Below are 13,639 nucleotides of genomic sequence, written 5' to 3'. Positions count from 1 at the left end.
GAAGCATATTCTGTAAAACTTCACATTACATATTTCTGATTGTTTAATTAGGGCAATCTACTTTCCCCTGATGCAAAATGCCAGAACATGTTAAAGAGAGAGAAAAGCACAGGTGGAGAAAGTTTGATGACTTATTTTCACAGTTCACATACCGTAAATGTTCATTCATTTAAAAAATGGTTATTGTGGGGACACCTGGGTGGCTCAGTCAGTAAAGCATCTGCCTTCGGCTCAGGTCATGATCCCAGGGTCCTGGGATGGAGCACCGCATCAGGCTGCCTGCTCAGCGGGGAGCCTGCTTCTCCCTCTCCCTGCCCCCACGTGTGCTCTCTTTTGTTCTCTCTCTCCCTCAAATAAATAAATAAATTTAAAATATCTTTTAAAAAATAAAAAAAATAAAAAATGTTTATTGTGGTAAAATATATACAACATGAAATTTATCACTTTAACCACTTTTAAGTGAACAATTCAGTGGCATTAAGTATATTCACAATGTTGTGCAATCATCATTATTCAGTTCCAGAATTTTTTCATTGTCGCAAATAGAAACTCCATATCATTAAACAAAAATTCCCCATTCCTCTCTTCCCCCCAGGCCCAGGTAACCTCTATCCCACTTACTTTCTGTCTCTTTGAATTTGCTATTATAAGTGCTTCATATAAGTGGAATCATACAATGTTTGCTCTGTTGTATCTGGCTTATTTCACTTGGCATAATGTTTTCAAGGTCTATCCTTGTTGGCATGTATCAGTACTTCATTCTTTTTTAAGGCTGAATAATATTTCATTATATGTGTATCAATTCACTGGTTGAGAGACATTGGGGGTTTTCGCTTTTTGACTATTGTGACTAATGCTGTTACGAACATGAGTGTTCAAATACCTGTTGGAGTTCTTGCTTTCAATTCTTTGGGGCCTATACCTAGAAGTGTAATACTCATGTGTGTAAATTCTAAAGAGAAAAAGAAAGGATGCATATACTTAAATATTATGATTTGTGTTCACGGCTGGACCTAGAAGCCCAGACAGATGGACTGAGGGATGCTGAAGATCTTCCTTAAATACATGTGCAGTTCCACTGCCTCAAGGTGTTGGGACATTTCGTTTTCATGAAGGTTTGTCATTTGGAAAGGTCCAAAGGAGAGCTTATGTGTACGAAACGAAACCTCCCCAATAATAGCAATATCACATTGTGGGGTTCTTCATTTTCCCAGTTTCAATGTTGTCCCTTTAATTGATTGATTAGAGTGCCCTCGTGTGTCTGTATTTTTATGCTATGGAAGTTTTGAGAAAGATTCGGATATTAGAATCGTAGAGGGTGAGGATAGGGGAAATAGGTGGTGGGGAGTAAGGAGTGCACTTGTGATGAGCGCCAGGTAATGTATGGAAGTGTTGAATCACTATATTATATACCTGAAACTAATATTTCATTGTATGTTAACTGGAATTAAAATAAAAGCTTAAATTTAAAATAATTTAATTTAATTTAAAATAAAGAATCATAGAACTGGGGAGGAAATTTAAAAAACTGAATATTGACTACATGCAAAGACCCATCTCTAAGCAGTTAAAAAAGTCTTTTTTAACAAAGATCTAAATCATATACACAAGAGTATTTATAATATAAAGCTACAATGTAGCCAATGAAAAACCACACCATCTCTTTACTGAAGTAAAGAGTACTTACTAGTCCCTTAGAAGATCCCTGGATGCCCTTCATAAATTGCATTACCCCAGCTTACTCTCAGAGGTAACACCATTGCCATGCTTCTCTTTATATTTTTATCACTTAGTGTTTGTTTCCCTAAACGGTATTTGGGGGAAGGGGGAGATAAGGTTCTTATTTTTTAACTTTCCATAAATTGAATCCTATTGTATGTATTGTTCTGTGACTTGCTTTTTTAGTCTACCTTTTTTTTTTTAAATTTTATTTATTTATTTGACAGAGAGACAGCCAGCGAGAGAGGGAACACAGGCAGGGGGAGTGGGAGAGGAAGAAGTAGGCTCCCAGCAGAGGAGCCTGATGTGGGCCTCGATCCCAGGACTCTGGGATCATGCCCTGAGCCAAAGGCAGATGCTTAACGACTGAGCCACCCAGGCACCCCTTAGTCTACCTTTTAAAAAGCATATAGATTCATAGTTTCAGATCTTTATGGAATTTCATTTTATGAATATATTCTTGGTAGACATTCAGATTTTTTCTAGTTATTAAGAATAAATGTTTGAACATTGTTCAACATGTTCCTGGTGCTCACGTGTAACAGTTTCTCTGGGTGTACAAATATGAGTGGAATAGCTGGGTCCTAAGGTGTGCACACAGCCAGTCTCTCTAGGTAACACCAATATTTCCACGGTGGATAAGAATGGTCTATAGGAATTCCATTTTTTCCGTACCCTTGCCCATACTTGTTAGATCTATACATTTTGGCCAATCTGAGTGAAATGTTACCTTGTTGTGGTTTAAATGTGCATTTCTATGATTATTCATGTGATTGGACATCTTTTCATATGTTTATAAGTAATTTGTGCTTTCTCTTCTATGAAATGCCTATCATGACTTGTGCCAACTTTTCTATTGGACTGTTTGTATTTTTTTAATCAATTGATAGACATTCTTAGGGAGGGCATTTTTTTAAATAGCAAGATATAGCATTCATACAGAAGAGTATAAAACATAAACATACTGCTTAAAGAATGATTTAAAATAAAACTGTGTAACCACCACAGAGGTAAAAGAATGTTGCCAACACTCCAGAAACACCTCCTCTGTGCTCCCTCACTCTCATCATGGTCTTCTTTTCTCAGAGGTAATTACCAGTCTTACTTCTATGGTAATTACTTCATTACTTTTTTTAATAGTCTTATCACCTGGGAATGCATCCTGAACAGTATAGTTTAGTATTGCCTGCTTTTGAATGTTATAAAAATGGATTCACATATAAAATTCATGTTGTTTCACATAGTTGTAGCTTCATGTAGCTGTAATTTGTTCATTTTTGTTGCTGTATAGTATTCCATTGCTGTTTGGTACTTTTGTTTCCGTATGATACACCACAATTCACTGAACTCTTGTCCTTGTGTTGGATAATTAGGCTTGTTCCGAGGTTTTTGTTCTTACAAACAATACTGCTAAGAACATTCTTGTGATGTCTCTGGATACACTTGAGCAAGATCTTCTCTAAGGTATTTACCAAGCAGTGGGATTGTTAGATCTAAAGTATACATATCTTCAACTTTACTAAATAATCCTAAACTACTTTCCAAAGTGGGTATAACAGTTTACGCATTCACCACGAGTATTAGAAAATTCTCATTAGTCTACCAACAAATGTTGTCAGTTTCTAATTTTTGCTAAGCTAGTGAGTAGTTTGTTACAAACCAATCAATTAAAGCCAATCACTATGGTTTTAATGCATTCCCTGATTAGTAATGAGTTTGAGCACTTTATATGCTTATCGGTCATTTGGATTTCTTCATTTTAGATGCACTCATTTGATTATTTTACCCATTTTCGATTGGGATATCTTTCCTTTTCTTTATATATCCTGGACACTAGCTTTTGTCAATCACATGCATCATAGATATTTTTTCCCACTCTGTGGTTTATGTGTTTCTTTATGATGTATTTTGAAGGTCAGGTTTTGTGTTTTTGTTATTGTTTGGTTTTTTTTAATCTAGTCAAATTTATTAATCTTTTCTGGTTAGTGCTTTTTATATCACGTATTCCTTTTTTTTTTATCCTGGGATTTGCTTTTTATTTATTTATTTTTTCTTGGTGCTCCAATCCATTGATCATGAAGATCGTTTATGATGTTATATCCACAAAGTTCTAGTTTTGCTGTTCACATTTAGGTCTTTGCTCCACTGTGACGTGGTACGAGTCCAATTCACTTTTTCCCAGTACAGATCAGTAATTATTTCGTGAGCACTTACTGCAAGGCATTCTGTCTTCCCCTCAGCTTTGCAGAGCCTCTTCTGTCTTCACTCAGGGATCCACTTTGCTAATAAAGTCATGTTTTTGCTTCCTCACTTAACTCCTGTACCACTTTAAGAGTGGTTAACTTATTCAGTACGTGGGAAAAAATGCCACAACAAGCTCATTTGGTCTGTGAACATTTCAGGCCATCATTTCTTAGGCCATCAAAGGCCCACCAAAGACAGCATCCCTCAGAAGCTCCGCCCCGCGGACGCCAACGCCCGCCTTTTTCTGGGGACGCAACACGCAGACGCGGCCGGCCCGGGCTCACGCGCCAGCACAGTAAAGTGCGCCTGCGCCAGCAAATGCCCCGCCCCTCACCCCCGGTCTTCTATAAAGCCTCGAGCTTCTCCTCGCGAGAGACTTCGTTCTCATGCTTGCTGCCGGGGTCGGAGGTCAGAGCGAGCGTCTTGCGGGCCGTAGGAGGAAGATGGCGGTGGAGTCGCGCGTTACCCAGGAGGAAATTAAGAAGGAACCGGAGAAACCGATCGATCGGGAGAAAGTATGGGGTCCGGAAAGAGGTGGAGGTGGGCCCAGCGGGGCGGAGAGCGCGCCATGTGTGCGAAAGGCGGCGGTATTTTCCTCCCCGGGCGGTTCGGAGGCCGCGGCGTCTCCCGAGGGGAAGCGAGCACCGGACTCGCAGCCGCTTTCTTTAACTTCTGCCCTTCCTTTTCCTCCTCTCGGTCTCAGACGTGCCCGCTGCTGCTGCGTGTTTTCACCACCAATAACGGTCGCCACCACCGAATGGACGAGTTTTCCCGCGGAAACGTACCGTCCAGCGAGCTGCAGATCTACACTTGGTGAGAGCGCAGGGGGGCGCGGGGGCGGGTCAGTCGGGAGTGGGGGTGTCACGCCTTAACATTAAGTAATTCCCTCTCCCAGTGTAGACATATCCTTCTTGGTTTTGCTTTCTCTCGGGGTCTTTGGGCCTAGGTCTCAGAAAGTTAGAGGTTTTAGCTGTTAGGTAAAAAGGGATTCGCCCATCTTGTAATACGGTTAGTTTTAACGTTCAAAGTTTTGGGTTGTGAAGAATTGACACACCCAGGATTGCTATCACTGTTGTGGCGGCTTGGTACAAAAATAATATATATATATAAATAAAATGCAGTAGGTGCCATTAAGGGGCTCATTGTCAAATAAATGGTACGAGAATAACGTAGTAAAGGGGAATCATGGGATATTTATCCTCAAGAGCATTTCTGTGTAATATTAAGCCTTGGGTGCTAAAATATTAAAAAATCAAAAAAACCAATTGATTTCTGACCTGGTGCTTAATGGAAAAGCTTTTGATGTGTGTTTCGTGAAGACTGTCCCTGAATGTTTATCTCTTAACGTGTATCTTGTATACCCCCAAGTCTGTATAGAGCCATTACATAGTGCAATTATATCTTTAGAGCTGCGTACATTTCCTTAGTTTGACATCACAATGGCTGTTTAGTAGCAGTGAAAGGTTAATAAGTTTTAAAAAAATGTCTTGTGGTAAAGATATATAAAATGTTACATTTGCTATTGTGATGTCTTAAGTCTGTGATTCAGTTGCATCAATTATATTCACATTGTGCAGCCATTACCTATTACCAAAACTTCCCCCCGCCCGCAAAAGTTCTGTACCCAATACGCAATAACTCCCCATTCCTTTCTTCCCCCGATAGACTCTAATCTAGTTTATCTCTATATGAATTTGCCTATTCTAGATATTTGTGTCCACTCGTGTAGTGGACTCATTACAATATTTGTTGTGTCTGGCTTATTTCACTTAGTATAATATTTACAAGGTTCATCCATGTTGTAGCACGTAACACAACTTCATTCTTTTTTATGGCTGAATTTTCAATGTATCAATACACCACATTTTGTCTATCCACTTTTCTGTTGATAGGTACTTGAGTTTCCGTTTTTTGGCTTTGTGAATAACGCTGCTATGAACCTGGGTATACAAGTTATCTGTTTTGACTCCTTGGTTTCAGTTCTTTTGGGTGTATATCTAGAAGTGGGATTGCTAGATCGTATCGTTGTTATATGTTTAACTTTTTGAGGAACTGCCAAACTGGTTTTCACAGTAGCTGCACCATTTTACAGTCCCAGAAAGGTGTGTAATTTTAAACTGTCAGCCCAGCATAATAGAACTCGATTCTTTAAAGATTGGGACCTTATTTGTCTTTTGTAGGTACTTGTTAAATTTATGTAGTATGATTTTAGTTCAGTATCATTCCAGGATAAAGTTCCAGGAAGGTCGATTTAACTTATGGGGAAGAACTGTTACTCGTGTATTGATGAAAACCTCTGTTTGGAGATTAAAATGTATACTTCTTCCAGCAGTAAAAGTTCCTATTTGCCAGGTGCTGTGCTTAGATTCTGAGGGTATGAAGTAAAAAAGGTACTGCAGTAAGCTCAGTCTAATGGAGAAAGCAGATGAATAAGTACTAATTAGGTAAGACTTTAGGGTGAAAATGGCAGAGTGAGATTGTTCCAGAGATCCTCTACTCCTAATCCAGAAAAAAAATTGCAGAAAAATTCTGCCCTAAATTGTCCTATCCCTAAACTACAACCAAATAAGGAAAGACAACCTTATATTATACCTCAAAATGATGGCCAAAGACAAAGATTCTAAAAGACTGAGTGGTTGGTGTGACAGCACAGAGCCCTGCCCCCTTTTCCAGAAGTATTGAAGGAAGATTAGTCAACAAATCTTGGGAATTTTCTGTTTGTAGAAGTAGACTGAGGGACTAAATAGGCAGCCCTAAGATAAGTCAGAAAAAGGAGTGAAGTCCAGAGGACCATAGCAGAAACAAGTTGAGGTTGCCAAAGTTTAGGGCACTGTGTGGAGTTGGGGAAACAAGCCAGACACCACAGGAGTGGTCAGTCTCCTGTGCTTGGGTGGTCATTAAACAGGTTATTGAAAGAGAAGTACCTAGGTAGCTGTATCAGGGTTCAGCTAAAAAAACGGAACCAGTAGATCTATATGAAGAGATTTATTGCAGAGAATTGGCTTACATAATTCTGAGGGCTGCCTAGACACCTTTAAGTCCCTAGTCTATGGGGCGAGCTCTAAGGAAGGGCCAGGCTGGAATTCTTAAGCAAGAGCTAAGACTGCCCACAGCAGCCTGAATTTCTTCTTCAGGGAAGCCTCTGCTCCGCTTGTAAGGCCTTTTCAACTAATTGAATCAGGCCTACTCAAATGGATTGTATGAGGCTTTCTCAGATTATCTGGGATAATTTAAAGTTAACGGGTTATAGACTTTGACTACATACACAAAGTACCTTCTGGTAACACCTTCGTTAGTATGATTGAATAACTGAGTTTGTAGCTTTGCCAAACTGACACACAAAACAGCCTCACAGTCATACAGCAAAGACTTCAGCCACAAGACAGCTCTTGCGTTCCTCATCCATGTACTCAAGTTTTGGACTAGTGGTCAGAATGTAACACTTGGCATTCCCAACTGTTGGTCTAGGGAGATGGTCCTCAGGTTGGAAGCTTGTAGGAGATTCATTGTCAGAACTGATAATAGATGTAAACGAAATTCAGTAAGTTTGTTAGGAACAAGATGACAATATGGAAAGTGTTTTTAGAAAGGAAGAGAGAACCCTTTCTTGTACACATCGTAAGTATGTAAGGTGTACCAGGGAATAACTGATACAGAATAATTAACATCAGGAGATCAGATTAAGAAAAATCAGTGTTGCCTCAGACTTCATGGGGACAGAGTTAAAACAGCCAGGGAAGTGTTGCAGAATAGAATAGGACTCTGACAGAGTAAATAAAAAGTTACAAAATTAGGAGGTGATAAGGGTAACCGAATCTTTATTTGAAATTTTATAATTCCTTCAATCTTGTTTTTTCTTCTGTTAAACTCAAGTAAACGTGAGTTTTATTAAAAATACATATAATATGAAGCATGAATTACAGTTTTGTGTTATAACCTCAGTATGTATAATATGCTTGATAATCTTAAGATTTTTTTTCTGTAGCATCATGTATACAGTAAAAAAAAGATGCCTACAATGATGTTAACATCACTGGTTATTTCTGGTTGTTGAGATTTGAGATGTAATTTATTACATTTTTGCATATGGCTTTTACCCCTCTTTAAATAACATGAACATGTGTCAAGTGGAGAAAGGCAGTCATGTACAGCTTCTCACGCCTTCCTTGCATGGCCACATAAGAGTGACCTGGGGCTAGAAGGGTGTTTTTGGTTTGGTTTGGTTTTTTTTTTTGCAAAGAGATAAAGAGCCCTTGCAGCCTGTGCTGGGCCAGTGTGTTTGGGAGTATCTTTCCCTGTTCTGGGTTTGATGTGTTCTTTGTTCTGCCCGTGTGCCACTGTATGGCACCTGACCTGCAGTGTCTGTTCTCAGGGGTCTTTTACCTGCAGCACAAGAAGGGTGCATGCAGACTATCTGGGCATCAGCTATAGGGTGGCACCTGCTGGCTGTGGGGGACCCACACTCTTAGGAAGCAGGTCTTGTGCTCTTTTCTCAGTGCTAGTAAAGCATTGTTCCCTTTGAGTTGTGTCTGTCTTGGCAACCCCAGCACCTGCAAACCAATGCAGTAGGTTGATATCCTGGGATTGCTGCTTCTGGTGGAAAAGCATTGTGCTCTTTGCTATTTTCCCGGTGCTTGGTCTCCTACCCTGGTGGTGGGAACAGGAGTCGCTTGTGTGACAAAAGTTTTATACAGAAACTTTTAAAAACTGAGATGGAGATGAGTCAAAGGCAGTTAAATGAGGTAGAAATCAGTAATGGTGGGGAATAGAGAAAACAATATGATCTATATTTAGGAGATAGAAACAACAGATGGAGATGGGAAGAACTTAACAGTGCTTTCAGGTTTATGGCCTGAGCAGTGAAGTGGGTGACGGTAGGGTATTTTTTGTTAAATTTTTTAAGTAGGCTTCACACCCAGTGTGGAGCCCAATGCAGAGCTTGAACTCAAGACCCTGAGATCAAGAGTCAGATGCTCAACTGACTGAGGCACCCAGACGCCACAGTGATGGCAGTTTTGGTTGTACTAGGAGAGAGCTAGGGCATGTTTTGGGGGGAATGCTCTTCAAGAGTATCTGGTGTCCCTTATTTTAATTTTATAGCCCCCTGTAGGCAAAGTTGTTTCAGTTCCTCATCATCCATTTCATTCTTCCTGTTGTCATGAAAGAAAAGTATAAAAATTTATACTATTCTAGTTTGTTTCTGTTTCCAAGATGCTAATATTTCGAAAGATTTTTCCAGATTGTGCCATAGTAACTCAAAGGACTGTTTCAAGTTCTGAGTTCACATAAATATTTGCAGGGCAAGAATATGTATTGTGAAAAGAACCTATGCTTAGTCCTAAAGAAAATTTCGTGTTTCATTGGTTTTATGGCTGTATCTACTGTAAAACTCTTAAGATTCCACCTTAGAAAGAAAAAAATACTACATCTTTATGAAAATGCTTTCCTATCATTGATTCTAAGATGCATTCCAACTTTAGACATGATGAAATGTGGAAAAGTACATGCTTTAGAAATAAGGAAGTACAATTATTTTAATTGTTTTGATTAATTTGGGCTAGTTACTCTTAAAGAAGTAAATCACTAGGCCAATAAGATGTTACATAGCAACAAAAGAGAGCAGATGTAATCCCTGAAGTCCCCCCCCTTTTTTTTTGGATTGGTGTATTTCTTTTTTCTTTTTATTTTTTTAAATTATTGGCATATAATGTATTATTTGTTTCGGGGGTACAGGTCTGTGATTCATCGGTCTTCTACAACACACAGCACTCACCACAGTACATACCCTGCCCAATCACCCAGCTACTCCATCCCCCAACCCCCCTCCCCTCCAGCAACCCTCACTTTGTTTCCTAATATTAAGAGTCTCTTATAGTTTGTCTCCCTCTCTGGTTTCATCTTGTTTCATTTTTTCCTCTCTTCCCCTATGATCCTCTGCCTTGTTTCTTAAATTCTGCATAGCAGTGAGATCATACGATAATTGTCTTTCTCTGATTGACTTATTTCACTTAGCATAATACCCTCTAGGCCATCCACGTTGTTGCAGATGGCAAGATTTCGCCTTTTTTGATGGCTGCATAATATTCCATTGTGTATGTATACGACATCTTTATCCGTTCATCTGTCAGTGGACACCTGGGCTCTTTCCATAGTTTGGCTATTGTGGACATTGCTGCTGTAAACTTTGGGTGCAGGTGCCCCTTCAGATCACTACATCTGTATCTTTGGGGTAATACCCAGTAGTGCAATTGCTGGGTCGTAGAGTAGCTCTGTTTTTAACTTTCAAGCTCCATACTGTTTTCCAGAGTCTCTGCACCAGCTTACATTCCCATCCCTGAAGTCCCTTTTAGCACTAATAATAGCCTGACTTTAATTCATCAACATTTCAATCATTGAGGCTGGTAACGGGAGTTTATGGGGGCAAATAGGATTATTAGCTGCTTTAAAATCAAATATGGGGTGCCTGGCTGGCTCAGGTAGAGCATGCGACTGGACCTTAGTGTTGGGAGTATGAGCCGCATGTTGTGTGTTGGATTACTTTAAAATAAACTCTATAAATAAATAAAATAATAAAATAATAATATAAAATAAAATAACTCAAGTATTAAGACCTTGACAGCCACAGTCATTAACAGGTCACAATTCAGATACACATAATTAACCCATTATATGTCAGTATTCTTGTTATATTATCACTATACTGTTGATTAATCAAGTGTAATGTTTTCTTTTAAAAAAATTCAGGATGGATGCAACTTTGAAAGAACTGACTAGTTTAGTAAAAGAAGTCTACCCAGAAGCTAGAAAAAAGGGCACACACTTCAATTTTGCAATTGTTTTTACAGATCCTAAAAGGCCTGGCTATCGGTAGGTAACTTTTAATTTTTAATTCCTATAATCTCTTTGGTTTTTATATGTTTTAATTAATAGGGATAACCCCTTTTAATGAACCTCTTTGGTGGGGGGGAATATAAATTTCATTAGTATCTGGTTTAGCTTAATGTAATTAATTTTTAACTGTGCCGTAAGTTAATGGAGCAAATCCAGTCCCATGTTTACTTTCAGTGCATATTTAGTTTCATTGACTTGTGATCCGTTAACAGTTGGGTCTCCTTTTCTGCAGAGTAAAGGAGATTGGCAGCACCATGTCTGGGAGGAAGGGGACTGATGACTCCATGACCCTGCAGTCGCAGAAGTTCCAAATAGGAGACTATCTGGACATAGCAATCACACCTCCAAATCGGGCACCACCTACTTCAGGGCGCATGAGACCATATTAAATTTTATTTACTATTTCTTGACTTATTTTTCATTCAGTTATGTAAAATAAATTCTTTTTCCTCCCCTCATCATTGCCGTTAAGCCTTTAAAGTCTAAACAAATTGTAACGCGTCTATTTAGGAATTTGATTTGGCTGTGCTATGGTATGGATATTAATAGAAGGTCCGTATGTTTCTGGTCATTCCGTAAAATATGAAGAAAAGTGCTCTTAGCATCCTTTGTAAAACTGTATTGTTAAATATATGTGTGCAATCAACTGGAGTGTGAAAATTCATGAAGGCATGGGAACAGGGTTTAATGTAGTATTTGGGGTTTATGCTGAATAGTGGAGGATGGTGTATTTAAGCCAAAATGGGGCAGAGTGAGAAAGCCCTGGGGTTAAATAGAGGGCGAGTTTGTGGCCTGGACTGTTGCCTGCAGTTAGAACAAGGATGAGGTGGCATTTGGGAATAGCATGAGCTGAGGCAAGTTGAAGAAGCCATGTGTGCTGAGGAGATGGGCCTGCCTAAAGCAAGTTACCACGATGTAAAAAGTTAGAATGGGTGCCACGGTGAGGGCTTTTTATGTTCGAAAAATGGGGAGAATAGGGCATTTTGAAGTGTAGAGGAAACAAGGGTTAGCACTTAGGGTAAAGGTGGAAAGGTTTACCTTGAAAGTCTGAAAATGGAAGGACGAAAGAGGAATTTTAAGACCCAGGAGCAGAGCCAGGGTTGAGGTGAAGTTGAGGAAACAGAGGCTGTTGGCACACAGTGTTACCAGTGCCGGGGACTGGCTCGTGTCTGAGTATCTGGAGAGTCGTAAGCGTCGTGGTTAAGACCAGCTGGGCTAAACGGTTTTGCACCAGGAGCTCTGCAGTCTTGGGCAAGTTACTTGAATCTGTTTGTTTTTATTTGTAAAATGGAGAGGACAGCCCATGGGATTGTGGTGATTAAGTATTTCCAGAGGCCTGACCTATAAGAAACAGTAAATACTAGCTATTAGCCATAAAGTAGTCAAAGCTGGAGCCATATCTTCTGTGGCTCCATTACATTCCCAATTTGAAGTTTCTAGAGTGTGGCCAGTGTGTAGTGAGCCTAAATTACCATAGTCTGGTACAGTAGGAAAAGGAAAATGTATTTCAAAATGAAAAACTAGATGCTAGCAGTGATTCAGTCAGATTACAGTCCTTTTATCTTGTACATACAGAAGCAGCCTTTTAAATGAAATGGTTCTGTGCAATTGGTGTCCCTGTTGCAAAGCCCATCACCGGGCAGCAGAGACCAGCCCAGAACCTAGACCTAGTGCCTCTTCTCTGAAGTTTACCCCAAACCCTTAGATTTTTTTTATTTCGGACTAGATAGACTTGAGTTCTGCCAGTCATAAAAGTAATTTAAACCTTTTTTTTTTTTTGGAGAAGAGGAGCCATGGTTACCTTCCTATTTGTGGGGAAGAAACTGATTTACTATGCGGAGAAGGCGGCAGGAACTAAAGACAGGACCTTCGTAAGCCAGTTTTTCGTATGGCGTGAGCTACGGTGAGGGCTCTCCTGTAGTTCCAGGTTATTCTCCCAGTAGTTTTAAAGCTACTGGTTGGTCCCAGGTTGCTTGGTTCCAACATGGCATTTTTCCTTTAAAGATTTTAGTCTTCTACCAAAAGTACAGTTAAAGACTGCCTGATGGATTTATTACTGACTATAATGCTAAGAATCAGACGACTTGTACTTAGTCCTTATTTACCTCTGGCTTTGGTAAGTATGGCTTATGGGTAAGTAACTGAGCTGTTTCCTCAAATATAAAATAGAAATAAATGGTCACCATGACAGTGCCGTGCTCAGTGCTTAGTATCCTGACTGCCTCACTTGCTCCTAAGAATTTCTGGAGTTGAAATTTTCCCTTTGGAATATGTATTCTAGCTCCTGAGTTGCCTATGATTTCCCTGTCTTTTGAGTTTCCTCACTGTGTACGTGAACTTGGTATTTTGAGTTATTTACCAGATTTTCAACAGGGAGTCTCGGTTACGTTTATGTTCAGATTTTACAAAACGTGACTGGGACCATTACACCCACAGTAATCACTGGCTCAGGTGATGTTTGAGATAACGGTGATGTTTGAGAACTGTGGTGTGTGCATGTGTGCGCAAGCGTGGGTATGCATGTGAGGGGGAGAGAGCTATTACACTGTTAGCTTAGGTTTAAAATTCTAAAACTTAAACTGTTATTCTTCAATAAAGACCTGAACTCAGCCTGCCTCTTTCTATTCAATCAAGTTCCAGACTTCAGTACTTCTTAGACTCTGAGAAAGCCACACCCTAAAACAGCTTATCAGAATTAGAATAGTGCAGGGCTGTGCTGGCCGGGAGAACTTGACTGTGTATCTCCTCATTGAACCTTCCCAACCGAGCTGCAGAGACTCTTTCC

General features: G+C 39.7%; 1 protein-coding gene across 1 annotated transcript; it reads left to right on the top strand.

The window, feature by feature from the left end:
- The first annotated feature begins 4,334 nt into the window (after positions 1-4,334).
- On the top strand, positions 4,335-13,463 carry SAP18 (Sin3A associated protein 18). The gene is made up of 4 exons (XM_026492974.4): positions 4,335-4,478; positions 4,667-4,776; positions 10,708-10,830; positions 11,087-13,463. The coding sequence occupies exons 1-4, from the start codon at positions 4,350-4,352 to the stop codon at positions 11,241-11,243; spliced, it is 519 nt and encodes a 172-aa protein (XP_026348759.1). The 5' UTR covers positions 4,335-4,349; the 3' UTR covers positions 11,244-13,463.
- The last annotated feature ends 176 nt before the right edge of the window (positions 13,464-13,639 follow it).

Source organism: Ursus arctos, unplaced genomic scaffold (assembly GCF_023065955.2).
Source record: "Ursus arctos isolate Adak ecotype North America unplaced genomic scaffold, UrsArc2.0 scaffold_10, whole genome shotgun sequence".
Lineage (NCBI taxonomy): Eukaryota > Metazoa > Chordata > Mammalia > Carnivora > Ursidae > Ursus > Ursus arctos.
Note: the sequence above shows the minus strand (reverse complement) of the source record. Positions and strands in the feature narration are given on the sequence as shown.

Bases quoted from the DNA above. Each gene is read 5' to 3' on its own strand.
- SAP18 (XM_026492974.4), top strand. From the start codon at position 4,350: ATGCTTGCTGCCGGGGTCGGAGGTCAGAGCGAGCGTCTTGCGGGCCGT. The intron at 4,777-10,707 runs GTGAGAGCGCAG...AAAAAAATTCAG, and splicing joins GAGCTGCAGATCTACACTTG to GATGGATGCAACTTTGAAAG. The intron at 10,831-11,086 runs GTAGGTAACTTT...CCTTTTCTGCAG, and splicing joins CCTAAAAGGCCTGGCTATCG to AGTAAAGGAGATTGGCAGCA.